Source organism: Gymnodraco acuticeps, unplaced genomic scaffold (genome assembly GCF_902827175.1).
Source record: "Gymnodraco acuticeps unplaced genomic scaffold, fGymAcu1.1, whole genome shotgun sequence".
Taxonomy (NCBI): Eukaryota; Metazoa; Chordata; class Actinopteri; order Perciformes; family Bathydraconidae; genus Gymnodraco; species Gymnodraco acuticeps.
Window position 1 is genome coordinate 2,695,403 of NW_022990335.1, and position 26,437 is coordinate 2,721,839.

A 26,437-nucleotide genomic window follows, 5' to 3' on the forward strand; every position below is an offset into this window, starting at 1 on the left:
CAAATTATATGCTGCGTCATATATACACAACTATGAAGGTAAGAAGGTAACCGGTACTAACCAGCTAGCTTATGCTCCGGGTTACGCTAACATTAGCTGTCAAAAGCTAGGTAACGCCAGAGCCCTATAGTATAACTACTATTATTATTATTATACTACTACTATAGTAGACTACTATAGGGCTCTGGGTAACGCTATGTACTGTTTCTGGTGTTAATTCTTTAAAACATTAGCCATTTTGCTAACAAATACTATCGTTTAATAGCCTTATAGCCTAGCCAAGGTTATCTTGTTGTTAGCCACACTGCATAATGGTATCAGCTTTTGTAAAGCAATGTTGCCATAGATGTGTTGACGTGAGTATAGATCTAACGCTGTTGCTCTGTTTTTCTTCATTCAGTGTCCAATAAAGACAGGCTGACAGGGCAGGTCAGCGTGAGAGCCTTGTGCTACAGGTCAATGCGGAAGAGCGAGACAGCACACAGTTTGAGTGTAGGCAGGCAGCATTGACACTGTTCCCCCCTGTTTATTGAGTTTCAGTTCAGTTAAACATTAGTTTACCTTAAGGGAATCTCAACAGTGTCCTACTTCTCCCTGCTTTATCACAGCTGATTGGTCAGATATTATTACATTGATTATGGATGTGTAAGTTTGGGGGTTAAAATATATAGTAAAAACTGCTTTAATACAATTTTCAAGGCATCTTAGTTTCCAAAGAAAGTTCATTGTGGTATTGTAGGGTAAGAGGGTAACACTAAGCATTCAGGAATACATGCTTCTTCTAGGATAATGGGTCAGTAAAAATAACCAATAATTCTACTCATAATAACCTCCTGGCTCATAGTAACAAGTGAGGTTACTAATCACTAGTATTTCTTCTCTCTTTTTTAGATAACGCTTCGTGATTCATCACCAGTGGTGCTCACGCACAACCAGTGCTCCTGTGTTGCAGGAACTGTTTTGTGCAATCACACAGTAGCATTGCTGTTCCAAACAGCACACTACACTGAACTGAACATGCCAGTTGTGCCACCTGTGCATAGCTGTACTGAATCGGAACAGCAATGGCACAAGCCGCGAACAATGGTAATTTCAATGAGGTTCAAATACTTGTAATCTTTCACAGAGTTTTTGTGTTAAAGTGACTCAACGAACAGTAATTGTCTTTTCCTTAAGGGTGTGAAGCCAGGGCCCATCAACTCCATGGTCTTCACCAAGCCTGTACCAAATAGGATGGTGCAGACTGGAGTAAGGTAATTTTAGCTGGATTTTCCTGTGTTTTTAAAATTCATAATTCTGGTGCTGTATTCCTAACCTTTATTGTCACATTAATGCGCTATATTGTCTTTGCCATTCTTTGTAGGAGTGGATTCTACAGAGGCATGGTGGGGCCATTACCAGATCCCTGCCTGTTCAGAGTTACGGAGGCATACTCAGCATTCAGCATTGAAGACAGGCCGCTTGTGACCACAATGAACATGAGACCTGACAAGCCCCTTGTGGAAAGTGCCTTCGGGATTGTTCAGGAGGGCAGTGTTCTGTCCTATCAGATGCCTGCTTTGACGTCTCGGTACACCACACTTCACACTGACACACCACCAACACCCCAGTTTGCCCATAGAGGGGTATGTGATCTTGCCATGTGATTTACCGCTGGTGTGCTCAGAAGAGGAGCAACTACATATGAACAGCTTATCTGTTGATTTGGAAATGTCTCACAAAATTGAGGAGGCTACCCGTGAGCAAAGCTCTAGCTCAGAGTGGCATCTGCTCCGCAAACCCAGGGTTACTGCCTCTAGGTTTAGAGAGATTTGTCACGTCAGAGGTGAGAGCTCTGCTAACTCTCTTGCAGAGCGAATACTCAAAGGTACAAGGCAGACTGCAGAAATGAGGAGAGGTGCCGAGATGGAGGCCACAGTAGCAGCTGAATACAGTAGACTGGCAAACGTGAACTACTCCCCTTGTGGCCTTGTCATTCACCCCTCTACGCCCTGGCTTGGTGCCTCCCCTGATGGAGTTGTTTTTGACCCAACAGAATATCCCCAATTTGGCCTTGTTGAATTCAAATGTCCCAAATTATGTCGACTGCAAATATGTGCAGATGGAATGTGGCTCCCCTAAGCTCAAGAAAAGCCATGCCTATTACTGGCAAGTACAGGGTCAACTTCTTGTATCTGGGATGCAGTGGTGTGATTTTGTAGTGTGGGCACAAGAGGACTACCTGGTGCAAAGAATATACACAGATCCAGAAGTGCAAAGAGCAATCAGAGAAAAAGTAGACTTTTTTTTTTTTTACACATACATGCCGAAGTACCTGTCATTAAAAAAGTAGTGGGCACTGTAGCCATTGTTAACTCTGTAAGCAGTTAGCTGCTAGACCCTGGCTCAGCCGTCATTGTTTTTAGGAGGCAATCCCTCAATCATGTGTTCTGAATGACAACAAAATGTGATTTCAATATTTTGTTTTTGATATATATTGTTTGTCACATTTCATATATGTAAATACCTATACAATTGTATTTAAAAAGACAATAAAGTGAAGTGATTTGTGTAATGAATAGTAAATCAGTGCATTTGTAAGAAATCAACACATTGTAATTTGCTATTTACCATTTATTCAAACAAAACACTAGCGTGTGTCAGGCAACACGGGATTACGGTGTGCTCACCCAGCTTAATCACAGCTACCTGCACAGGTGTCATCATCTTGTCTTATTTCACCCATTTCTTGACCAGTGCTTTGTTCTGATAGTCTGACAGCATACATGCTACTGCAAACAGTTGGTTGATGTTGTAGGCATGGGACAGGAGGATGACACCATCAAAAAGTTTGTTCTCTTTTATCCTCCTAATGACACGCTCCACATGAACCCTCAGTCTGGCAATGGCCTGTGTCTCCCTCACCTGATAGGCTGGCATTTGCTTCTGCTTTGACAGAAAAGGTGGGCAGTACACCTTGCATTTGCAGCAATCGCTGATCAGGAAGCCCTTATCTACCATCACTGCCATGTTGTCAGTCAACAACGCAGCTATTCCAGATTGTTTGAAAATCTCCTTGTCGCTGACAGAACCACCATACAGACTGGAAACAAATGTCACTGCGCCATGTGGGGCTATGCCAACCAGGGCTTTCATGGTGCAGTGAGATTTGTATGTAGAATACATTTCACTTTGGAGGAGGAGTGAGGATGGTGTTTGACACCTCAGCTCTGTGCAATCCAGGATCACCTGTGTGTCTGGGAAATCTTTGAATGCCTCTGGGAGGTGGGCTTGAACTTCTGCAGGTGTAAGCCAGATGCACTGTGACCCCAATAAAGTTGTAAGAAAACTCGTCCATGTTGCAATGATGCGGCTCACAGTGGATGGTGTACGTTGAAGCGGTTTGCAAGGTCCCTCTCTTTCAAACCCACCGACAGGAAGCAGAGAAAAAGGAAGAACTCGTCAATTGGCTGAAGCAGCTGTCTCTGGAAGATAAACAAAAAAAGGGTACTATATTAATGTCATGAGTGTAGCCAGGGGCGGACTGGGGGGAAAAAGTGGCCCGGGGATTAATTGACAGACAGGCCCACTTAATGCGCGGCATGTATCGGCCGGCCGGCGACGAAAGTATGTTACTTAACAAAAAACCCTATGCATTTTATGTTATTTTGGACCATTATTCATATAGTCATCACATTACCTGAGCCCTTGAGTTGCCTAAGCAAAATAGTTACAGCATATATTTAGTGATTTTAATGTTAACAGATCATTGATGCAATAACATTTGGACCCAATTTGCCTGACTTGACGCATGGAATAAAACATGGGGGTAGGAAGCATCCTCAATGTGGGTGAGACAATTTGACAGGGGGTGTGGGCAGGTGGTGGACCTCACCTCCTCTAGGGGGGTCCGGGGGCAAGCTCCCCCGGGAAGATTTGTTTTAAAATGTTGAAGTTAAATGCATCAATCTGGTGCATTTGGAGAGCAAAATTAGGGACTAAAGCTATGGATACATCTCTCAACACCAATATGAAACAGAACTGTAAACAGATTTACTTTTTCTTTCAACATTTATTTGAACAGCAAGTGGAGGCAAAAGTGACTGCACCCAGAACAATAAACCTGCTAGCTAACTAGCCTAAACTCAGTAACAGAATGTGGGTTCTGAATGAACGTTCTTCTCCACAGCCGTGCGACCTCTGAGTCAGACGTCACTTCCCCATTTTCTATCCTACGGGTGCAGCCACTCCACCTGAACCCCTCTCTGTACAGAGAGTGAGGTGTTCCTTGAGACACACATCATATTTTCCCAGCAAAACAATCATCTCTAAAAAGTTACCATGATCAATGGTGTCATCATCTTGTGTATATAATACCTCCGCCTGCGTGCCCCTGTAGCTCAAACCACTTTGACCAATGAGCTTCAACACATCTATGATGCACTCCAACACTTGACGCTTCCTGCGGACTTCCTCTCTGTGACGTGACATCTGAGGTCCCATGAGAAGGTCCTGAATTGTGTTTTTTGAGAATCTGAGGAAATATGCCTCAGCGCAACCTCTGTGAGCATGGCTCTGATCATGCTCCTCGACTCTCTGATGTATGTGTGTGAAGTTGGTCATGCCAGTGATGAAGGAGTTGCTATCTCTAGGATTAGCAAAAGCCATACAAAGGGAGCAGAAGAGTACTTCTCTGGCTTCACTGTATGATAGCTATTTCCTGTTTGTGCCGTCTTTGCAAAAAAAAGCCCTCTACACTACAGCCTTGTCTGCCTTCTGCTGGGGGTGAAAACGGAAGAATAGGTCTAATGTGCCTGACATCGGCCTGGTGAAATAATCAACTGGGGTGGCACTGACATCCTGGCCTTGACTAACTCTGTCAGTGTCAGCAGCAGGATCATCTTCAGCCTACATAAATGATTAGTATTGATTAGTATGTTACGTTATTATGTTACCACCATGTTATTATTATGTATGTAAACCAAGTAAAGTCTTAAAGACAGTAACAGGCTAATTTCCACCAGACAGTAACTTTAGTTGCAGGTTGACAAATAATGGACCCTTTATTATTTGTAGTATTAATAAGGTAACCTAACGTCTAAGCTAATCAAACAAAAGACAGTATAAGCAATCATCGTAGTCTCATTGATTCACCAGCCCAAGTCAAGTGGCTATAATGTTCAAATAGATTACCGTTGTCAATGAGTGAAGCAAATCTACCAGCAGCTTGCATATTTCACCAGAATTTGGTCAGTGAATGTTGTTAATTTTACCCTGTCCCTGTGAACACACAATGTACTGTAGGCAATAGGCTAGCTAGCTAATGCATTAGCTGTCCCTGTGAACACACAATGTACTGTAGGCAATAGCCTAGCTAGCTAGAAATAGGCTAGCTAGCTAATATTACCTCATCTGCTACATTAAAAAGCAAGCTAGCATTAGCCAAATGAGGATTTTCACTTTCAGCATCAATCATAACATTAACTTACCATCATATCACTGCTGGTACTGGGCTCTAGATGCCGCTGTACTGTGTCAGTTTCATTGCTGGACTCACTGCCACTGGGAATGGCCGCTGTGTCGGCTAACGTTACATCAGCTTCTCCGGTGGTGGTTGTACTACAACTACAACCAGCTGCAGGACCAAACGAAAAGTCTGTAATTTATTTTTATTTTGCTGAACCTTCCTCAAGTGCTTTCATTTTTTTATCCCTAAGTTTTTGTGCACCTCCTTTACGCTTTGGAGCTTGTTTATCCATCAGTAACTCACTCCTGATCTTTCACTGCGCAGTGACAGCGGCTACGGGCCTGATGGGGAGTGGCCGGCCCGGAACGCTTACAAATGTGGGCACTTACAAATGTGGGCCGGTAGGATTTAGTTAAGCAAAAAAAAAAAAGGGAGTGGCCGGTATACTCACAAATATGGGCCGGTAGGATTTAGGCAAAAAAAAAAATTTAAAAAAAAAAATATTTAAAAAAAAATGTATTTATTGTTTTGGCCCTCCGGCCCATGCACAGCACCGGCCCACCGGGGAAACTCCCGGTATTCCCGATGGCCAGTCCGCCCCTGAGTGTAGCACACCATGGGAAAAACATTAAGTTGTTTTAGTTCTCTGATGTATTCAAAAAGGATTGAGTACTATAGCCTTTTAGCCTACACGAAAGCAATGAAATGTTGGAGAAACATTTTCCCTTCAGTTTGTGTTTAGATTGTGTGTTAAAAGAAACGTAGCCTACCGTTGATGGACGTGCGTGTGTAACCACTTCTTCATTCCTCTTGGCAGCTGATATCGCTCTTGTAACACGAACCATTTTATAAATGGAAGGCTCAATCAAAAACCAGAAGGCCATCAGGTGGTTATAGCTCGGGAATCTGTACACAAAAGACACATGTCAGTCATTAATTGACTCGTTAACTGTAACACATGGGCTAATGCTTTCCTCTTGTTTGCTATAATACATTACAATTCAAATAGACTGATTAAGAAGGCACTTGGTGCAGGTATAGTAATATACAGCAGTAACATGTAACAACTACATTAAAGCAGCAGTAATAATAATCTAAAACATACAGGGAACATTTTACACAGAATGACTACTTTTACTCTTCATTCTTAAGTGTGCAACTGGGAGAAACGCAGTGGATATTGACATGTACTTTTACTTTGGTAAGGTTTTGAAGATTTCCACTTGTAGTAAAGTATTATCAGTATGTTGTTAGTATTAGTATGTTTTACTCCACCACATTTAGTTAACCTTCATAGTTTCTAGTTACTTATGAAAACACATGATTTATGATTCTACATGTTCAGTTCAGGAGTATTTTCAAACCATAGTATTTGTACTTATACTTCAGTTAAGTTGAGTAGCCTACTTATTCCAACACTGCATGCAAATAGTCAGCAGTCAAACGGCAGGTAAAGAGGATTCTTTATAAGCTAACCCATCTCAAAAACTTGGATAGAATTTAGCCAAAACATTACCTGGTATAGAATCGGATGTTGTCGTCGGAGCCAGAAAACCGCTGTAAGCAAAACTCTCGCTGGACTCTTAACTCCTGCAGTTGCTTCTGCAGATCCTCCACTGTTTTGGAGTTGTCTTCTGTAGCTTGAGAGGACATGTCCAGTGAAGCTGGTTCAGGGGTTGAGCAGTAATCATGGTCACGGACATCGATGTGCTCTTCCTGCTCCTCCCGAGAGACTGGTTCAGTGGGCCGCTCCCTTCTCTCCCAAACACTAGCCCGCGGTGTTTGAGCAGTGAAGTGATTCCACTCAAACAGAGTTGGGACAGCACCTTTCACAAGCCTCCTACGGCCATCAAGGGTTTTTGGCTCTATTAGTTGATCCGTAGCGAAGTGACGACTGCAGACCTTGGAGTGAGAGGAGATTGTAAAGTTATCGCGTCGTATTTTAACCAGCCACTGTCTTCGCAGCTCGAGTTCGGTCGGAAAGCCATGGAAACTTAGGACGCCGTTGAATTTAGCTGACGCCGTACAAAGTGGGACACAGCAGTGTTCGGAGTAGTTCTTTACTTGTCTTTGCAAATGCTCCGTTTTGAAAATCTTCCGTCGACTCATATTTAAACCACAGATTTAAACAGTAAAACATTTGTGGACGCTCAGCTACGCAGACCAGAAGCAACCCGGAAGCGTCCGAGCAGTATAACGGCTAAGGCGGAAGTACGTCTCAGACCCTAGTGCATGTAGCCTATTGCGGACAATAGATGTCTCTGCAATGTGGTCTCTTGTCTTCCTTGTATTATTTTTCATATCCACTAGATGGCGATCGGTAGGATTAAAGCACTGATATTCAGGATAGTCATCTTGAAAAGTCGTAATCTGGATCAGGGTGATCCTATCCTGAATTGCTTTGAACTCCAGGGACAACATTTGGCCGATTTGTCTGATCCTGGATCACAAAAAATGGGATTTCAAAATCTGATCGGATCTGATTGAGATTAAAAGTTTTGAACTCCTGGGCCCTGGGCACAGAGGATGACTGTGCCAGGACTTGTGCCACATTTATTAGTAGGCCTACAGTACATGTTGAGTTTATGGTGCGTTCACACCGGACGTGATGCGATGTTTGGGGGCGGCGTGATTACATGTAAAGTCAATGCAGTGACGCGGACAGACGCGAATTCGCTCCGACGGCAAGCATGAAGCGGTGGACGCGAATTCCGCGGCGCGATTGAGGCGATTGAAGGGGGCCGTGACAAACGCTCGAGTTAAATGTTTTCAACTCGAGCGCCGTATTCACTCGCGGTAGCCAATCAGCGGTGACCGTCACTGACGTTCAACCAGAAAACATCAGCCGTTAGCTGTTAGCACACAGAGCTCACAGCTCCTCATATCTGTTCAGAAACGGGACAAAAGTTAAACAAGTACAAACCACAGACTTTCTGTGTCATGGCGAATACAGTCGCTGGTTTATGTATGTCTGTAGGCTGTTGTTGTGAGTGTGGACGGAGTATATACAACGTTAGCTTGGTCGACCCGATCTCCATTCAGAAAAAAAGCATTTTAAAAGGTTTTTCGCCTGCCGTCTTATCTGCAGACTTGTCAAGCATTAATTCATGGCATAGTTAATGCGCCACTTGCCTTCCCGGGTTCAGACGGCGCTAGCCAACACGTCCATTACGGAGCCCCGTGCCTTGGCTGAAGAGGCCGACCTTTTTTCCAGGCTACCCAGCAGTCTGGTATAAAGCGTATAAAAACCGACTAAATGAGCGCAGACAGTTACTGTTGGGAGGGGGAAACAAGCAGGTCAAATCTGAATACTACTCACCGCCACTCACACGTGCCCTGTACAGACACAGCAACTGAAAAGAAAGTGATAAATTAAGAAAAGTGCAAAATTAACTAAACACACACACACATTTAAGAGGCAGTGAAGTGCACGTGAGGGTGGCGGTGAGTAGTAGCCTATTCAGATTTGACCTGCTTGTTTCCCCCTCCCAACAGTAACTGTCTGCGCTCATTTAGTCGGTTTTTATACGCTGGATACCATTTTAAATAGCATAGTAGATGAATTCCTAATAAATTGTTGTTGTTTTTTACTGGTTAAAATATTGTTTGTAAATGTGTCTATTTGATAATAAATGTCATACTCTTGGGAGAAAATCCTTGTCTTAAGCCTTGTTGTTGACTGCCAACTGTATCGTGTTTTCTTTAAATTGAATCTGTGGAGTTTTTTCTGTTTGATCAAGTTGAGTCAGAGGGCAACTTTGATCAGTAGAACAGCTACACTTTAGGCCGTGTGCGCGGCCGCGGTTACATAAAGTTAAATTCTGCTGTGATAAAACGCCATCCTGTTCTAAACCACATCAAGGATTATTTCTGAAACAGTACGGAGCTCAAATGCTTTTTCTCTTGCAGGTTTATCACAAGGTGAGTTCCTTTTTTATTTCCTGCTTTTTAAACACATGTGCTCTCCAGTACAGGTTAGCTCTGAGTGTTAGCGAGGCCTGCTAATGTAAACAAAGACAAGATTACGCCCAAAACACGTCAGGCATTGTTTCTGATAGCAATTTTCTGTGGGTCCGCTGCCGATGTCAGATTGGCAGCAAATCTGTATCCGCTCGTTGTACCCCTGTTTTTAAAAGATTTGGGTACGGAGGAAAAGAGAGAGGGTTTTATTTTCTGACGCTGCGTGAGTTCCCCGACATACCGGGTGTAGAGGAAACTTCTGTGTAGCATGCAGTGGAGTCACCGACTCAGGAAGGAGACACGGGAAGAGTCGGAGCTTTGATGTCAAACCACTGTGATTTATTTGGAGTTGGTACCAGAGTATTCACATCACAAATCCAAGAGTCAGAGGTTCTGACTCCACGGTAGAGTTGCCACGTCAATTCTGGAGAGCCTCTCTCTTGCCAGCCCATCTAACTGGTTTCGCAGAGAGTAAACAACATATTTGAGGAGATAGCCTAAACAGTGTGGGAACACAGAGCTACTTGCCTCGGACACTTATGACCTCGAAGATTTTACCTTGGAGTCCACAAATACAGAGAAGGAAGTGTCCCAGTGTACCCACAACACAGACCATCTGTATCCCAGTATTGACCGGTCACAGAATGGGAACAATAACATTATTGGCTAAGCCGCCTGTGTCCTTAAAGAAGGTAAACAGACATCGAGGTTTGTCCTGTATGTTACAAATTGGCGTCTTATGATAATTATTTCCATAACACCGGGGACACATATTTATGTATAAAAGACATCACAAAGTGCATTTTGCATGATAGGTCCCCTTTAATGTATATTTTCTTGTGTCTGACGCGTTGTGAGAATGAACGTGCATATATATTTACTTGTGTGCGCGAGCGTGACACACATTGCAGACCGCAAGTTAACCGCAAGTTTACCTTGACTTTCTAATGCTTCTAATGTCATTTTTGCCGAGGTTCAAGGCATTGGTTACAGACTTTACTGGCATTGATCCGGACCATTGACCTTGTATAAAATTCACAAGTGGACCTTTAACAAAAAAGTTTGAGTACCCCTAGGTCTAACCTATTCTACCGTAATAAGCCTACTAGTGGATACTTTTAGAACCACGTGCTTCCATGATATGTTTCTCTCAGCTGAGTGACCTGACAGGGACTCTCCCACGCAACATATTACTGCACAGACTTTGTGGTTTTATTTTTCCTCTTCTCTCTGCACTTCTTTTACTGCGTCTTAACTTGTCCTGCATGTCAGATAGACTGCGGAGTATATTTGAATTACTCATTGGGGGGAGTTGATAGATATGTTGTTTCCCTCTATGGTGTGAGGTGCCTGCAGAGTGAGAACTCATATAAACTGCAGCCCTTATTTTTATAGATCTATTTACTAGAATTAATGTGACTGATTGAATGAAACCAGTCTCTGATCACATTTCTACCCTGCTCAGCTCCTTCCCTTGGGGCAGTTCATCACTGTGTCATTATTTGCTCTCACATGTTGTGACACAACATCAACTAAACTTTGATCTTTTACTTATTAAGTTCTTCAACTGTCTGAAAAACAGGTTTACATAAAAAGTTCAAAAACTCATAATCAATTATATACCTGCCGGCATAGAGAGTATGTGGATACATTATATTTGTGATAATCCGATGTGTGGTTTTATTATTGGCCAGCTGAGTATCGGTCGGGAAATATCACATCAATGAGTCACTGGGTTTTGGCAATAAAGACATGGCATACGCCTCTCTTTAGTAAGGTTGCCAACACAAGGAAAACTTTCCAATTCAGCCTGTGTGCTTTATTACTTTTGTACTCAGAGGAATATCTCGTCATATATGTTTTAGAAACAGTTATTTTGATCATAATGGCTACTTACGAGGTTCCAAGTGATAAACAAATAGCAGAATTGTTTATCATGGCTTTCGTCTTAGGTTTAGCTGCAATGATTTCATATTTTTTCACAGACCAGGAGGCAGAAGAGGAGAAAAGAGAGCAGTTGTGGCTCTCCCAGAAACAGGTAAGAGATAGAAATAGGCTAATATTTATGCAGAATATGATTGCTTTTGCAGGTATTCTAAACTATTTAATGTATTGGATCAAAAACTTGTATCTTGGATAAACTTTTAAAATATAGGTAGCAAATAAATCTGGTTTTTAACTTAGTTCCAACTGAGATTTAATGGTATAAAACAATGTTTGTTTCATTGTGTCTAGGTAAGGTCAAACTATTACACACTATTATTAATGATATATTTTTCATAGAATGTGGAAATATATGTCAGTCTGTTGTGCTTTATTGTCCCTACATACACACATGGTATTGTATTTGTATAGTCTTGGTACATCCTGCTATGTCAGTGTAAAAGGTAAGTGAAAAGATTAGCAATGTTGAGTGGCTACTTCCTGGTTCAGACAACTCCATTAAATCAAGTTTTTGTATCCATGCACCAAACACCCCAGGCTTTCTACTGGTTTCTGGATGCTGTTGCAGGAAGTTTGGCCAATGGCCTGAACGCGCCCTTACAGTATGTAACAGACTTCCTGCATGCTACTGGAATCAAAGGTAAAACAAATCCTTTAAAGTATAATGTAATTTATTTGAATGAATTCCAATGAGATTATTTCTCAGTGTAAAACGGGTAAAGTACATGTTTTGCAAATCAACTTTTGTACCATTGTGGTTTAAAATGACAATAATCCCAAGAGACACAAAAATTGGACATTATATATGTTTCATTAATATATATGTCATAGTTATGTAACAATGTAATATTATATAAGGCCCTGCATGGCAGTCCTTTTAGCTGCACAGTCAGTCCTATTGTGATCTACTACATGCCAACAGCTCCATTTGGTTGAGGGGATTAAGATTACATCTCTGTGGTGAAAATACAATTGTATTTCCACCTCTCACAGGTTGCTAATAGTCTTAATTGACTTTAGAGACTTCAAGTTAACGTAAAGGCGGCCCTATTCTGCTTTATTGGGTTTCCCTTCCAGAAGTGTTTTCTTAAGGTTTTTGTGCATGTAAATGGTCTGAAAAGGCTAAAATCGCAAAGTTCCCTCCAGAGGGAGTTTCTCTCCCACACACTCCGCACCATACCTGAAAAGCCTTGATTGTCCTTTGTTTACTTCATACCTCTATTGGCTAGTGCTCATTGTACATGATAGGCTCAGAAAAAAACTTTTTAACACTAAAGCAGGTAAACATGTCACAGTAGAGGCACAACATACAATTATGAACCTGAATACTAGCATAATAGAGCCCCTTTAAGTTTGAGCTGCATTTGGGTAGATGCGCAACATAAGCTATTCAAAACATATTATGCACCTGGTTCTAATGGTAGGGATCACTTGTACCACCTCAATGCTTCAGAAAATGCATACTTCACCCACCAGTGAGCCAGAAATTGAATATGAAACTTTATGAAAGAGTCACAGTTGTATTGCCAAATCTACATGGTAAGAAGAGATAATGGTTTGCAATAAATATGTATTCCTACATTTGGTACCTAACATAACTTCCAATCAGGTGAATTACATGTGTTGCCTAACTTTGTTCACATAAGCAATGTCAGTCAGTCAGCATGAACTTTTGGTTTCACACAGTAAACAAACACTGGTATCCGGGATGAACAGTGTTTGACTTATTGTTTCTTATGCTCCCACAGCCTTTTAATAACGGCCATTTAATCAGCTGATAGTGTTTGAAGTGGGTGCTTTATACCTTTGTATCAGGAACATGACATATTTGATAACCGTCCCAGGGCCATAAACCTCCAGGTTAATAGCATGTCGGTAGATGTTGGTTTTTGATTCATTGCAAATATCAATCATCTTTGAGCTTCATCTGAAATAATTGTTTTAATTCCCTGTAATGATGTGATGATCTCCTATGGCTCCACAGTTGACCTTCCTGTAAACCCAGTGACACCAGATGGGGTCTTCTTTGTCGTCCAGTGGGTTCTTCTGCTTCTCATATGCTACGCGGTGATCGCCCTTGCCTTTGTAATGTTCACCTTCTTTCTGAGAAAACTGTGGTGGCTGCTGAAAGTGGCATTGGCTTTGGCCTGTTTCGGAATAATCCTCAACGACCACAGTATCGACACAAAAACCATGGTGTTTAGGGTTATGTGCCTGGGGTGTATCTGCATCCTATTTGCCATCAGGTCATGGAGGGATTGGACCATGGCTGCTAGAATTATATATCTTGAAGGGCAGGTGAAGATCTTAGAAAATCAAGTCAAAGAGACAGACCTATGGAGAAGAAGATGTTTGATTTTGGGTTGTTGTCTGATAGGTCTTTTGTGTTTTATGTTTTCTATGGTCAGATTAATTTATGTTGTGTTATCTAATTGAAGATATTCTACAAAACAACTGAAAATTTGAGGGGGGAGTCTCGCTCTTTTCAAACCCCTTACGTTATTTCTGGGCAGCAAAACACCATAACACAGCATGTAGGTTCAATGAACCGCAGGATACTGGGTACCATCTTGAAGCTGAGTCAGCATGCCTCCAGGCTTTAGTATGTAGCCTTGATGTTTGTAGCCAAAATTCATACAAAATATTAAATGAATTTTAAGAAAAGTTGTCTTTCATACTTTTAGTAACCTACTGTGATTTAATACATATTTGGTCTGTGTGAAACTTTCTAGGTTGAGTTTCTTTAGCAGTATGTGTTGATGCTGTTATAATTGTTTTATTTTGTAACTTTCAATTACCTTGTTGTTGAAATGTGCTATAAATGACCTGCCTTCCATTGCTCTGTAGATATGTTCAATTCAACATAAATAAATCAAATATATTTGTTATAGATACTCACTTCTTGTGTCTAACTCACACTTCTGTTACAGATTATCATTAGCTTTAGATAAACTTCTGAATATATTTTGGGCGATCCGAAGCCAAAAAGGAAGTAATAAGTAAATGGCTAATAGCAGGGCCGTTTCTAGCTTTTTGGGGGCCCTATGCAAGATGCTGTTTGGGGGCCCTAGTTTTGACAGTTTTTTAACTACAATGGAGGGGATTCCGAAGCCTTTAAGATGATCTGTGGAGATGCATCAATCTGTTACACCTGAGGAAAACAGGCTAATTTCACGAAAACCAAGCAATTGAAAATTACAAAAAATGATATTAAAAAGGTAAACAATAAGGCTCCTCTATGTCAATAAATGCAAGAGATGCAGCATTTTCTCAGCTGTCAGCCCAACAATGATTTGGACTTTATTACCCCAAAAACCCAAGCCACAGCTTTGCTATCATTGCAGTTTATCCATCCATCCATCCATCTTCTCCCGCTTATCCGTGGTCGGGTCGCGGGGGTAGCAGTTCCAGCAGAGAGCCCCAAACTTTATTTTCCCTGGCGACATCAACCAGCTCTGACTGGGGGATCCCAAGGCGCTCCCAGGCCAGCGAAGAGATATAATCCCTCCACCTGGTCCTAGGTCTACCCCTTGGTCTCTTCCCAGCTGGACGTGCCTGGAACACCTCCCTAGGGAGGCGCCCAGGTGGCATCCTAACTAGGTGCCCGAACCACCTCAACTGGCTCCTTTCGACGCGAAGGAGGAGCGGCTCAACTCCGAGTCCCTCCCTGATAACCGAACTTCTCACCTTATCCCTAAGGGAGACACCAGCCACCCTGCGGAGAAAACCCATCTCGGCCGCTTGTATCCGCGATCTCGTTCTTTCGGTCATGACCCATCCTTCATGACCATACTGTAGGTGAGGGTAGGAACGAAAATGGCCCAGTAGACAGAGAGCTTTGCCTTCTGGCTCAGCTCCCTTTTCGTCACAACGGTGCGGTAAAGCGACTGCAGTACCGCTCCCGCTGCTCCGATTCTCCGGCCCATCTCATGCTCCATTGTTCCCTCACTCGAGAACAAGACCCCGAGATACTTGAACTCTTTCACTTGGGGTAAGGACTCATTCCCGACTTGGAGTGGACAGTCCATCGGTTTCCTGCTGAGAACCATGGCCTCAGATTTGGAGGTGCTGATCTTCATCCCAGCCGCTTCACACTCGGTTGCGAACCGATCCAGTGAGTGCTGAAGGTCGCAGACCGATGAAGCCATTAGAACCACATCATCTGCAAAAAGCAGTGGTGCAATCCTTAGTCCACCGAACTGCAGACCCCCTCCCCCATGACTACGCCTCGAAATCCGATCCATGTATATTACAAACAGGATTGGTGACAAAGCGCAGCCCTGGCGGAGGCCAACCCTCACCGGAAATGGGTCCGACTTACAGCTCTCGCTTTGGGAGTACAGAGATTGGATGGCCCTGAGTAGAGACCCCCTCACCCCATACTCCTGCAGCACCTCCCACAGTAACTCCCTGGGAACTCGGTCATACGCCTTCTCCAAGTCTACAAAACACATGTAAACCGGATAAGCGTACTCCCAGGCCCCCTCCAGGATCCTTGCGAGAGTAAAAAGCTAATCCGTCGTTCCAGGACCAGGACGGAATCCGCATTGTTCCTCCCATTGCAGTTTAGTCATGTTTATATCCTACATTGGATTTGTAAGCATATAATGCTTCACCGAACACTCACAGGAGGGGGCTTGGCTGTCTACAAATAAAGACGGCTCATTTGAATTCTCCCCAAATATATTGAGGCTGAACCTGAACTTTGAATTCTCTGCTCCCATCATAATCTTGGCGATCTTGTTAAAATTGTTAATGCAGAATTAAAAATACTATGTAACTGGTTTGCAGTTAATAAATTATCCCTTAATGTGGACAAAACAAATGACATGTTATTCAATACAAAGTCTGAGAGTAGAAATGACTGCATTATACGGATTTGCAATACAGAGATAGAACAAGTTGGTGCATGTACATTTTTAGGACTGCTTGTTGACGAAAAACTCAATTGGAAGCACTATATAAATTATGTACAGACTAAACTGTCAAAAACAATAGGTATTTTGTATCATACTAAGAACATTCTTGAAGAAAATATATTCTTTATAACAGTCTATTTCTCCCTTACCTTTAATACTGCTCCGAAATATGGGGAAACACTTACTCAACAAATCTACAAAAAATAATAACATCCCAAAAAAAAGTATTACGAATAGTCTGTGGTGTTGGTAAATATGAACACACAACTCCCATATTTTAAAACACTCAATCTATTAAAATGTGTTGAGCTTAAAACAGTACTGATTATGCACAACATTTTCCATAACAAAATGCCTAATAACATTCAAAAGCAGTTCCAAACCACAGCGTGGACATATGAATGTAAAAAAAGTCACTTGAAAATAAGTGTTCACAATGTTTATATGCAATTATGCATATATTATTATTATTATTCATTTGCCAAGTGCATGTGTACCTATGTATATATTTATATATAGTATTTTAATTTCCAAAAAAAGATAGTTGAAACTGCTATTGACATGTGCAGAAAATGACCCTATATCTAGTTTTCGTATATATATATATATATATGCATTTATTGTTTACCTGCCCTAACTTTTATTTAATTTTTTCTCCTGTTTTCTTTACTTTTTTGTACTCCTTCATTTCTATACATTTTTGACGCAATAATGCCGCTGTATTAGAATGATGCACGGGAGGGCTACTTTCCACAAGCTATGCTTCAGCCCTCCCGCTTCTACTAATTTTGTTCATCTTTGTGTGTATGAATTAAACTTTTTTTGTTTTTCGGATGAATACAACAACAACAACAACAAAATACTTTCAGCTTGGGGGCCCCCTAGTGGCCGCGGGGGCCCTATGCCCCCGCATAGTCCGCATATAGGAAGAAACGGCCCTGGCTAATAGGAATGGTATGCAACTCCAGTTTCAATGTTGAATGTTTAAATGTTGACAAGGGCCAGTGGTGTTAGAGACTTGTCGAAGGACATGGAGAAAGACTGCATGCTCATGAGTATTACTGAAGGCGGTGTGGAAATAAGAGACTGAGTGCACTGATCCTGTGTTCAGTAGATGTCATGACAGTTTCCAGAGATGTACATTCCGACAAAACTTAAACAACACTGCATTTTCCAAGCTTTATTTTATGAATTATTATACTTTATATATTGTATTATAACTGGAATCCTGGCTGTGTTTAAACTGGACAAAACTAGACTGGATGCGGGGTCTTTATAATCGTAAGTAACCTCTGTCTTTATAATGATGGCTGTTTTAGGCCCCGTCCATACGGAGACAAAACCGATTTCGAACCGAAGTCGATTTTAAAAAAAGTCTTCCGTCCACACGGAATTGTATGGGCTTAGATATGTCTCATAATTATTTGTGTGAACATACAAATAATTTGTGTGTAAATATGTGATTTGTAAATGTAAAACAACATCCACAAATGCATTTAAAAGATTTGCAAACACACAAATAAATTTGCAAATGTAAAACGGATCTGCAAATGCGCAAACTATTTTTACAAATAAAAAAAAGATCTGTGAATATCTCTTTAACATTTACAACTTTCGATCAGGCATTTGTGAATCCATTTTGTATTTGTCGACCAAAAATGCGCTTGTGGATCTCAAATCTCTGCTCGTGGATCGTCTTTTTACACACACAGAGTTTTGAGACAAACTTTCCCCCGGTCTCGGCTAAAATCTACTCGTGTCAATCGGTTATTTTCGGAAACCACGTGATAGCCTGCTGATGACGACATGTCCGCATGGTTTTCAAAGTAAGAGCATGATGATTTGTTTAATGCGCTGTTTTTTTAATGACCAGCGGAACGTTAGATGCATTCTTTATCACCATCATCATCATCATCATCATCATCATCATCATCATCATCATCATCATCATCATCATCATCATCATCATCATCATCATCATCATCATCATGTTATAGTGATACAGTTAGTTTGTGTTAGTTTATTAGTTTAACTTTCTTCATTGTTTTTTGTGTATTCAGTCAAGCGGGTCAAAGTTACAAAGCACTTCACATCTTATTAATCGGCCTAGTTTTACCTTAGCAGTGCAGTGGTAAAGTAATCTGTAGAAAAGCACCGTATTTAGGTTAGCCTTCATAGTAAGGCTACATTAAATGTTATAATATTCATCGTGTCCTTTTTAATGTAAATGCATATATTCCTTTCTATTGCTTTCATTTGTATTTAATGTTATTATGTTTATACTTGTTTCCACACATATCACAATTTGGGATGAATGAAGTATCTATCTATCTATCTGTAGGTAGGTAGGTAGGTAGGTAGGTAGGTAGGTAGGTAGGTAGGTAGGTAGGTAGGTAGGTAGGTAGGTAGGTAGGTAGGTAGGTAGGTAGGTAGGTAGGTAGGTAGGTAGGTAGGTAGGTAGGTAGGTAGATTTTTTATTTAATCGTTTATTTGAAGAGGGACAATGCATATTGATGAACAAAACAAATAATGCTTTAAAACGTAAACATGCCGGATTTGAGCTTTGAGCTAATTTCCATCCGTAGTCCCAATAGATAGATAGATAGATAGTTCATTCATCCCAAATTGTGAAATATGTGGAAACAAGTATAAACATAATAACATTAAATACAAATCAAGAAATGTGAGATCCACAAGCGCATTTTTGGTCGACAAATACAAAATGGATTCACAAATGCCTGATCGAAAGTATCATTTGTAAGTGTGTATTTGTAAAAATATTTTGCGTATTATGCAGATCCGTTTTACATTTGCAAATTTATTTGTGAGTTTGCAAATCTTTTAAATGCATTTATGGATGTTGTTTTACATTTACAAATCACATATTTACACACAAATTATTTGTATGTTCACACAAATAATTATGAGACATATCTAAGCCCATAGAATCGGCTCAAGAAATGTGTCCGTCCAAACAAAACCGCTCGAAACCGCTGGAGACGCTGTAGTACATATGCCGTACGCTGTACTTCCGCCACAAAATACACCAAAAGCAGCTAATAAGACCCCCTGAGCATAGGCATAAGGCAAAAACAAACAAACAAGGTAGTTCATGTAGTTCTCCATGTCTACTTGTTGCTGATGGTTGTGGTAGAGGAGCTGTAGATCTTGCACTAAAATCTGTATCATGGTCAGTAGCGTCTGGAGCACGAACGCAACTCTGTTGTTGTTGTTGGCGAAACGCATCAGCAATGACGCGGGGGTAAGCAGAGGTGGGGAGAGGCGGGGCTATGGCGTCATCGATTCAGGAAAATATCGTATAGGGGCGTACACAATTCATATCCAAAGCAGGTTCACAGCTTTTCAACAAAGCTCCCTGGTGACTTCAAAATCCCTTTTGGAATACGGGAATCTTATACAGGCTGCAGTCAGTGCTGTCCACCTGGTAGTCCCTTCAATTTGGTATTTTCTGTCATTTATGAGATGTTTTTTCTTTTCATACTATGAACGCATCTAAGTCCATGTTTTACAAACTCAACTAAAACATTTTTTTCTTTATAACTTATACTTAAATGGTTTCAAATGTGTGTCTTCAGCTCTTAACTGTATTGTTTGGAGGGGCTGGCCTCTTTAAAACCACTTAAAATTAATGGAAAAATAATAAGCAACCCATCAAAAAGCCATCCCTTTCCTTTCTTTCCCTCTCAGACGCCAGATATCTTTAAGAAGACTGCTCCGAAACTATCAGCAGCCAACCACTGGAAAAACACTCAACGCTCCATTTGTGTCTCAGCTTTTGGCTGAAAGCTTTTTTGCTAAGAGTCCTAAAGATGTGAGGAGCTTTTGACTATGGCAGGAATGAAGGCAGCTGCCATCACCCAAATAGAAGATAAAAAAGGGTTGAAACGTTTTTGTACTCCGCCAAGTGCAATGAATAATCTCATTCTGGAGATATTTCTCAGCTAAAGAAGGCGAAGCTGAGAAAATACTCTTGACCTTTTCATGAAATTTGGAACAGTATTACATATAGTTATTTGCTTAAGTCCAGACTGCTTAGATGAAGACAAATCCCATGCAAAAGGGTTGGGAACTCATTATTCATTAAGGCAGTGTAAATGTGAATTCTGTACAGCAGCAGCCAGAACTCTCATGCTCTTGAACCCAAAACCAGAGATATAAAAAAACAGTTTCCATCAATGGGACTGTATCAAAAGGGCTAGTGGGTGTAGTTCAGCCGTTTGGTGAATAGTGATCACAAGTGTTTTTTCCTCCCTGCCCTGATTTGATCCTGGAAATGTCCTTTATATGAGTAAAGCAATTTGAATTGCCTTGTTTTGAAAAGTGCTATATAAATAAACTTGCCTTGCCTTGCCTTGCCTAGACAAAGGAAACAGTAGCCCAACATTTGGAAACACTATCCTTGCTTACTCTTATTACGCTCTCAAGTTCTCACTCAGGTATATTTCTCTTCTCTCCATCTTATTACGGGTAACAGAATACACAGTATCGGGCCGTGGGATCAAAATAGAGCTCCTGATAGAGTGATAATGTCTGTGGCGAGAAGGAGAAGGACCTAATCTGGCCAGCCTGACATCAGTCACCAAATATCCCTCTGCATTACCTTAATTGGATAGTTATCGATTATCTTGGAGGAGCGGGTTACATTTAGTGGCACGACTCTGCAGGCCAGCACGTTGCTCCTGTTACTTAACATTCCCATACATGTGAGTTCCTCTGTTTGTGCAAGTGTGTGTCAGGTATGTTCCTGCAATTTCTTTATTAAGGGTTTATATCTCAACCTCTCAGACTTGGTATATTATGTGTAATCTAGTGTATGACATTAAACAATAAAGGTGAGTTTGAAGTGATACAATCTGCGTATTCAAAGCCAATTCCATACAATTCAATTGAACTGGGATTATAAATATATAATGGAAATGCTTAATGGGTAGAATTGTGAATTATACCAGTTATTTCCTTATTTTTAATTCAAAACTCATTCAGAAACACCCTGGAAATGAATGTAAATTACCCAACCATTGACATTCAAAGATAGTGAACTACTATCTTGTATGGTGCATTTTTCTCAAAAGCACACCTGACCACATATTTTTAACCTCACTTCTTGTGTCCTAATGACCAAATGTAAATAAACTAAACAACGCAAGTGAGAAAAGTAAAACAGTTTTCATGAATTGTGACTCCCCTCAGGCCTCTGCCAGGGCTTTAGTTGTATTGTTCCTGGTTGTTTGGAGCTGGGCCATCAAGTGATATAAGGCAGCTGGCCTCTGCCTACAGTGTAATAGCCTGCCCCATCCTGGGTGTCTGTGGGCTTCCTCTACACTAGCATCATGTCACAATATTTTCAGTTATTGTGAGATGCATAATAGTCTGCTTTTCCCTTATCCTAGTCCTTGTGGCAACATGGTTTTAAAGTAAAGGATACATTTGAATTCCATCTTTGTGAAATCAAATTGCTCTCTTTAGGTGAATCCCTTATGGTAGCTTCACTTAGACTCAGAGCTGGGACATACAAATTGGGGACTCTCAGATTCAAAAAGTAAGAAGTCGGTATTTTTTAAACCGGTGGGGTTTGGTAAGACCTTGATTGGCAAATTGTTGCCTTAGTATATTTAATTTAGTAAGTGAACACATTAGAAAAAATATATATATTATGCATATATATAATTTATCACCTTACCTAATGGTTTTTTTGTTTTCATTCTGACATTTCTTCACTGTTTTTTACTGGAATTTATGCTAAGTTAAGCTCAGTGCCCAGAGGGGGCATGTTACCCTCTGTGGGATCATACAACATATACTTATAAATAGTATTTATACCTTAAACTGCAACAGGTAACATTTGAGAGGTCTGAGTTTGTTTATGGGGGAACATACTGATTTAGCCGCACATACAAACACCCAAGTACAGTATGGGAGTGCAGAGAAAGAAAGGGAGACTTGGAAAGACAATGTAAGAGATTCATATCAATATTTTATTTAAATTTTCATGCAGAATTTGAGTCTAATTTGCTGTTGGGAATTGATGTAGTTGTATGTGTGTCCATTGAAGCGTGATAATATATTTTTTAACACATTCCAGTTCTGATTTGTTCATAGCCTTTATTTGTTTTTTCCATGGACCTACAGTGTGAAAGGCCCTCTCTGTCTGCACATATTGTGTTATGCTAATGGTCCAGCATGTTGGCCAGTGGCTCTGGTGCGTGCTGCGGTGTCTTGCCAATGGTCTGTTTGCTTTTTTGCCTGTTTAATCATGGCTGCTTGGTGTGTTAGAGTCAGCTGCCCTCATTGTTAATCAGAGCATCCACTCGGTACATGTCAGCATGCTAACTCGTTTTGAGTTGTCATTTCTTACCCCAGCTGCCCCTGGGTTTCCGGATGGTGACTGAATGTAGCAATACTATCAGTGCCAGAGGTATGCGGACAATCAGTCTCAATGACAGAGGGAGAAACAGAGAAGAAGAACAGGAGGTGAGGACGGAGACAGTTTTAAATTATTGAAGCCCTCTATCACGACACAGTGGCCTACAGTATGCCCACAGCTGGTTGGTATGAGACTGATCACACACACTGGCCTTTTATTTCTCCCCTATTCGATGTTGCAGTCCAAACCGAACAGGTTTAGCTGGAGTGATGCATATTTATTGCACGGATGAACAAATGAATGTAGTGGTAATTTTGGCGATTTAGGCCCCGTTGTGCAGGAAGTATCATTCGGGAGGGTAGAACCGATCCGATGAAACCCCCCTGGGGTCTAGACACTGGTGGTGGTGAATGGATAGTTGGGGTCGGTCCGAAGAGGAGTGGTTTAGCTTGAACCTGGATTCAGAGGGACGGGAGGAGAAAAGGAGGTGGAGGAGGGTTGTGTCGAGTCACCTGAAATTACAGCTTTCAGAGGGGGAAAGAGCAGATTAAAAAGGTTTTTACAGAGCGCTATGATAGGCTCTTGTAATAGAGCGAAGTGATTGGTTAGACTGAAGAGTGACGCCCCCAGTCACTTATTGAGAGGAGAGAGAGTAATAACGTATACATGAATGAGAAAGACGGTCTTCCTGGTTGAATTTGCGCTAAGCTTCATTTCAATCAGGAGAGACGGTTTTGAGTGATGCATATTTATTGCACGGATGAACAAATGAATGTAGTGGTAATTTTGGCGATTTAGGCCCCGTTGTGCAGGAAGTATCATTCGGGAGGGTAGAACCGATCCGATGAAACCCCCCAAAACGAAATAGTATTAAGAAATGAAATGTACAGGTTTCGTACCATGTGGGCTGGATGCAGAGATATATGGGAAATGATGAGTTATACAGGGGGAGACACATGAATGTATAAGACGCTGAGGTGCCTAAAATGCACGTAGGGGTTTTACAAGGAAAGGAGACTCGACGTGCATGACATGGGATGCACTGGGGTTTTTAACGGGGAAGGAGACTCGACGTGCATGACATGGGATGCACCGGGGTTTTTAACAGGGAAGGAGACTCAACGTGCATGACATGGGATGCACCGGGGTTTTTAACAGGGAAGGAGACTCGACGTGCATGACATGGGATGCACCGGGGTTTTTAACGGGGAAGGAGACTCGGCATGCATGACATGGGATGCACCGGGGGTTTAACAGGGAAGGAGATGATGACATGAATAGGATTGAAATGCACATGAATGTGAGCATGGGTAACGACATGAAATGTCACGCATGTTTATGAACAAGCAGTGATATGATGAGTCATATTAAAACACCGCCACCAGTTATATGCATATTTACCCAATTAAGGCTTGAGAGATTTTTGAATTGCCAGAACGGAGTTGATGTCGGGGCGGATGTAGGATGTGATGGCAGCGGAGGACCACCGCCCGAGTCTTTGCAGGGATGAGGATGATATGCCTTGATTAGCCGCAGAAGTAGCTGCGCCTATTCTAAAAGAGTGCCCTGAATAAAATTGGGGTGATAATCCACTTTTGATAACTTGCTTTAAATAGTATTTGAACCGGGATTGGGACAGGGGAATATTCTCTGAAATTAGGAATAATGGTGAGAGGGGGCTAGAGGAAGATCTGAAGCGCAGGTAATTGATCATAGATTTGTGGGGGCAAAACGGGGAATCGATGCAAGCCGCAATGACGGAGCAAGCGCCTGTGCTTAAGGCTATAGTGACTGGCGTAGAAAGACAAGTCGGAAAAGCAAATGTCTCGGTGGGGGTCGAACGAGACGAGAGGGAAGCTGTGGAGAATTCGCCGGGCCTGAGGAAAGCGTAAAAAGCTAAAAGAAATAGTGCATCGAGTAGTGAGTCTATATATGGAGAAAATATCCCTTCTCTAAGTTTAGAAAGCATGAGGCGCAGAATGGAGAGGGTAATGGGTCGTCTGCAGTCTGGAGCAGGAGGAGAAGCTTTAGTTAGTCCTTTGAAAATGAGCTTGACTGCCTGGTTAGAGAATAAACTAGGAAAACTGGGATCATAGCAACTAACGTTAAACTGGACCCCGGCTACCAAGCCCCGAATGTATTGGGGTTTAAGGTGCCGGTCGGTGAAGCAGTAGCTCATGAAGGCACACACGGTGTGGATGAGAACAGGTTTGAGGGGAATGCCTAGCGAAAAGCAAAATAAGGCGAAGGTTCTCCAGATGAAATCATAGGTTTTGAGAGTGGAAGCGACTAAGCCATTCCTCATGAATAACCTGGCGGACTCGAGGTGCCTAACTAAGGGGCTCGTGCTTAGAAGAGGGAGAGGAGATGGAGAGGGGGAATCCCGACTGGTTGCGGCCTGGCTTCTGGGCAGAGGTTCCGGAACGTCTGAAAGTGAAAGCGAGAGAGGGAGTCAGCGATTACGTTGAGGTGGCCGGAAACGTGACGGGCTGAGATTATGAAGTTGTGGCCATGATGGAGGACCACGTGATGCTTCTCATGAATGGCATAATATCGGGACATGGAGAGCGCGCTTTATTAATGATACCGACTACTGCTTGGTTATCGCATAGCACTGATATGCGTTTCCGGAGCCAGAGGTGGCCCCACACGTAGCAAGCTACTGCGATTGGGTAGATCTCATGCAGGGCGGAGGATGTGATATGATTAGGGAAGGAGAGGGGCCAGGGACCTGCGAACCACTCTCCCTGAAAGAAACCCCCAAAACCAGCGGATGGGGCAGCATCCGTGAAAAGCCTCATTGAGTCTGAGGAGTGTACTATGTCATTGTAGAAGAAGGTGACGCCGTTCCATTGGTCGAGCAGAAGGGACCAGAAGCGCAGGTCTGAGCGGCATCCTTCGTCTAGAGCAGTGGTCCGTGAGCACCCCCTAGTGGTCCGTGAGTATATTGGTACAATTTCACATTTTAAATAAATTAATAAATTAAAGTTTTACGCACTCTCGCGGGAATATCTCCGCAATGGAGCGAGCTTAAGTTTGATCGTATGATATAGCCCAGCGCAACACCTTCATCACACATGTTGCCACTTGTTTGTACCATTTTCAGGCGATTTGTAATCTGTTCTAGAAAAACGATGTGATTTTGGATATTTGTGGAGTTAGGTGGTCCGCGAGTGTTTTTTTATTGGTCAAATGGTCCTTGGTATGAAAAAGTTTGAGAAACACTGGTCTAGAGGGACGTGATCATGGAGGTTTTTAACAGCTGATGCTGCGTCCAGGAGGCGGGAGATGAATGAGCATCCTTGTGGGATGACTCGCATAGCGAAATTGAGATGCCCGAGGAGGGAGAGCAGCTGCTGTTTAGTAATGATGTGTTGTGCGCAATAGGACTTGGTGATGCGCTGCAGTTTGTTATTTGGGAGAGACGCTTTGATCTCTATGGAGTTGAGTGTGATGCCCAGGAACTCCAGACTTGTGTCGGGGCCTATGGTTTTCTCCTGGGATAGGGGGACGCCTAGCTCCTGGAAACAGTTTTTCAATTTAAGCAATGAAGCGCCTGAGTTATCCCGTGGGGGGTCTATGAGAAGGAAATCATCCAGCAGGTGAAGGACGGATGGGATTCTGACAACGTTCAGCAGGATCCAGCAGAGTGCCTCGGAGAAGGAATTGAAGATGCATGGGCTGCTCCTGCACCCGAAAGTGAGGCGGACGGCGAAGTAGAGCTTGGACTCCCACCTGATGCCGAACATGTTCCACTGGGACGGATGAATGGGAATGATTGCC

At 42.1% G+C, this 26,437-nt stretch overlaps 2 protein-coding genes across 3 annotated transcripts; one reads left to right on the forward strand and one right to left on the reverse strand.

Annotated features, from left to right (window-relative positions):
- Nucleotides 1-2,595: 2,595 nt before the first annotated feature.
- LOC117550787 (THAP domain-containing protein 2-like) lies at nt 2,596-7,684 on the reverse strand. The gene is made up of 3 exons (XM_034223322.1): nt 6,963-7,684; nt 6,217-6,352; nt 2,596-3,464 (listed from the first exon to the last, which is right to left on the reverse strand). Exons 1-3 carry the CDS (start codon nt 7,553-7,555, stop codon nt 3,354-3,356), a joined length of 840 nt encoding a protein of 279 aa, XP_034079213.1. The 5' UTR covers nt 7,556-7,684; the 3' UTR covers nt 2,596-3,353.
- A 3,510-nt stretch (nt 7,685-11,194) lies between these two features.
- On the forward strand, nt 11,195-25,709 carry LOC117550788. 2 transcript variants are annotated; one of them, XM_034223324.1, is made up of 3 exons: nt 11,195-11,444; nt 11,888-11,990; nt 25,487-25,709. In XM_034223324.1, the coding sequence occupies exons 1-3, from the start codon at nt 11,292-11,294 to the stop codon at nt 25,540-25,542; spliced, it is 312 nt and encodes a 103-aa protein (XP_034079215.1). In that variant the 5' UTR covers nt 11,195-11,291; the 3' UTR covers nt 25,543-25,709. The 2 variants fall into 2 exon arrangements, with proteins under 2 accessions (XP_034079215.1, XP_034079214.1); XM_034223323.1 differs by lacking the exon at nt 25,487-25,709 and adding an exon at nt 13,335-14,195.
- The last annotated feature ends 728 nt before the right edge of the window (nt 25,710-26,437 follow it).

Excerpts from the sequence above, each read along its gene's own strand:
- LOC117550787 (XM_034223322.1), bottom strand. The coding sequence starts at position 7,555 with ATGAGTCGACGGAAGATTTTCAAAACGGAGCATTTGCAAAGACAAGTA. Across the intron at positions 6,353-6,962 it reads AACATCCGATTCTATACCAG|ATTCCCGAGCTATAACCACC; the intron begins GTAATGTTTTGG and ends TTTTGTGTACAG. Across the intron at positions 3,465-6,216 it reads CACACGCACGTCCATCAACG|AGACAGCTGCTTCAGCCAAT; the intron begins GTAGGCTACGTT and ends TTTATCTTCCAG.
- LOC117550788 (XM_034223323.1), top strand. The coding sequence starts at position 11,292 with ATGGCTACTTACGAGGTTCCAAGTGATAAACAAATAGCAGAATTGTTT. Across the intron at positions 11,445-11,887 it reads TGTGGCTCTCCCAGAAACAG|GCTTTCTACTGGTTTCTGGA; the intron begins GTAAGAGATAGA and ends CAAACACCCCAG. Across the intron at positions 11,991-13,334 it reads GCATGCTACTGGAATCAAAG|TTGACCTTCCTGTAAACCCA; the intron begins GTAAAACAAATC and ends ATGGCTCCACAG.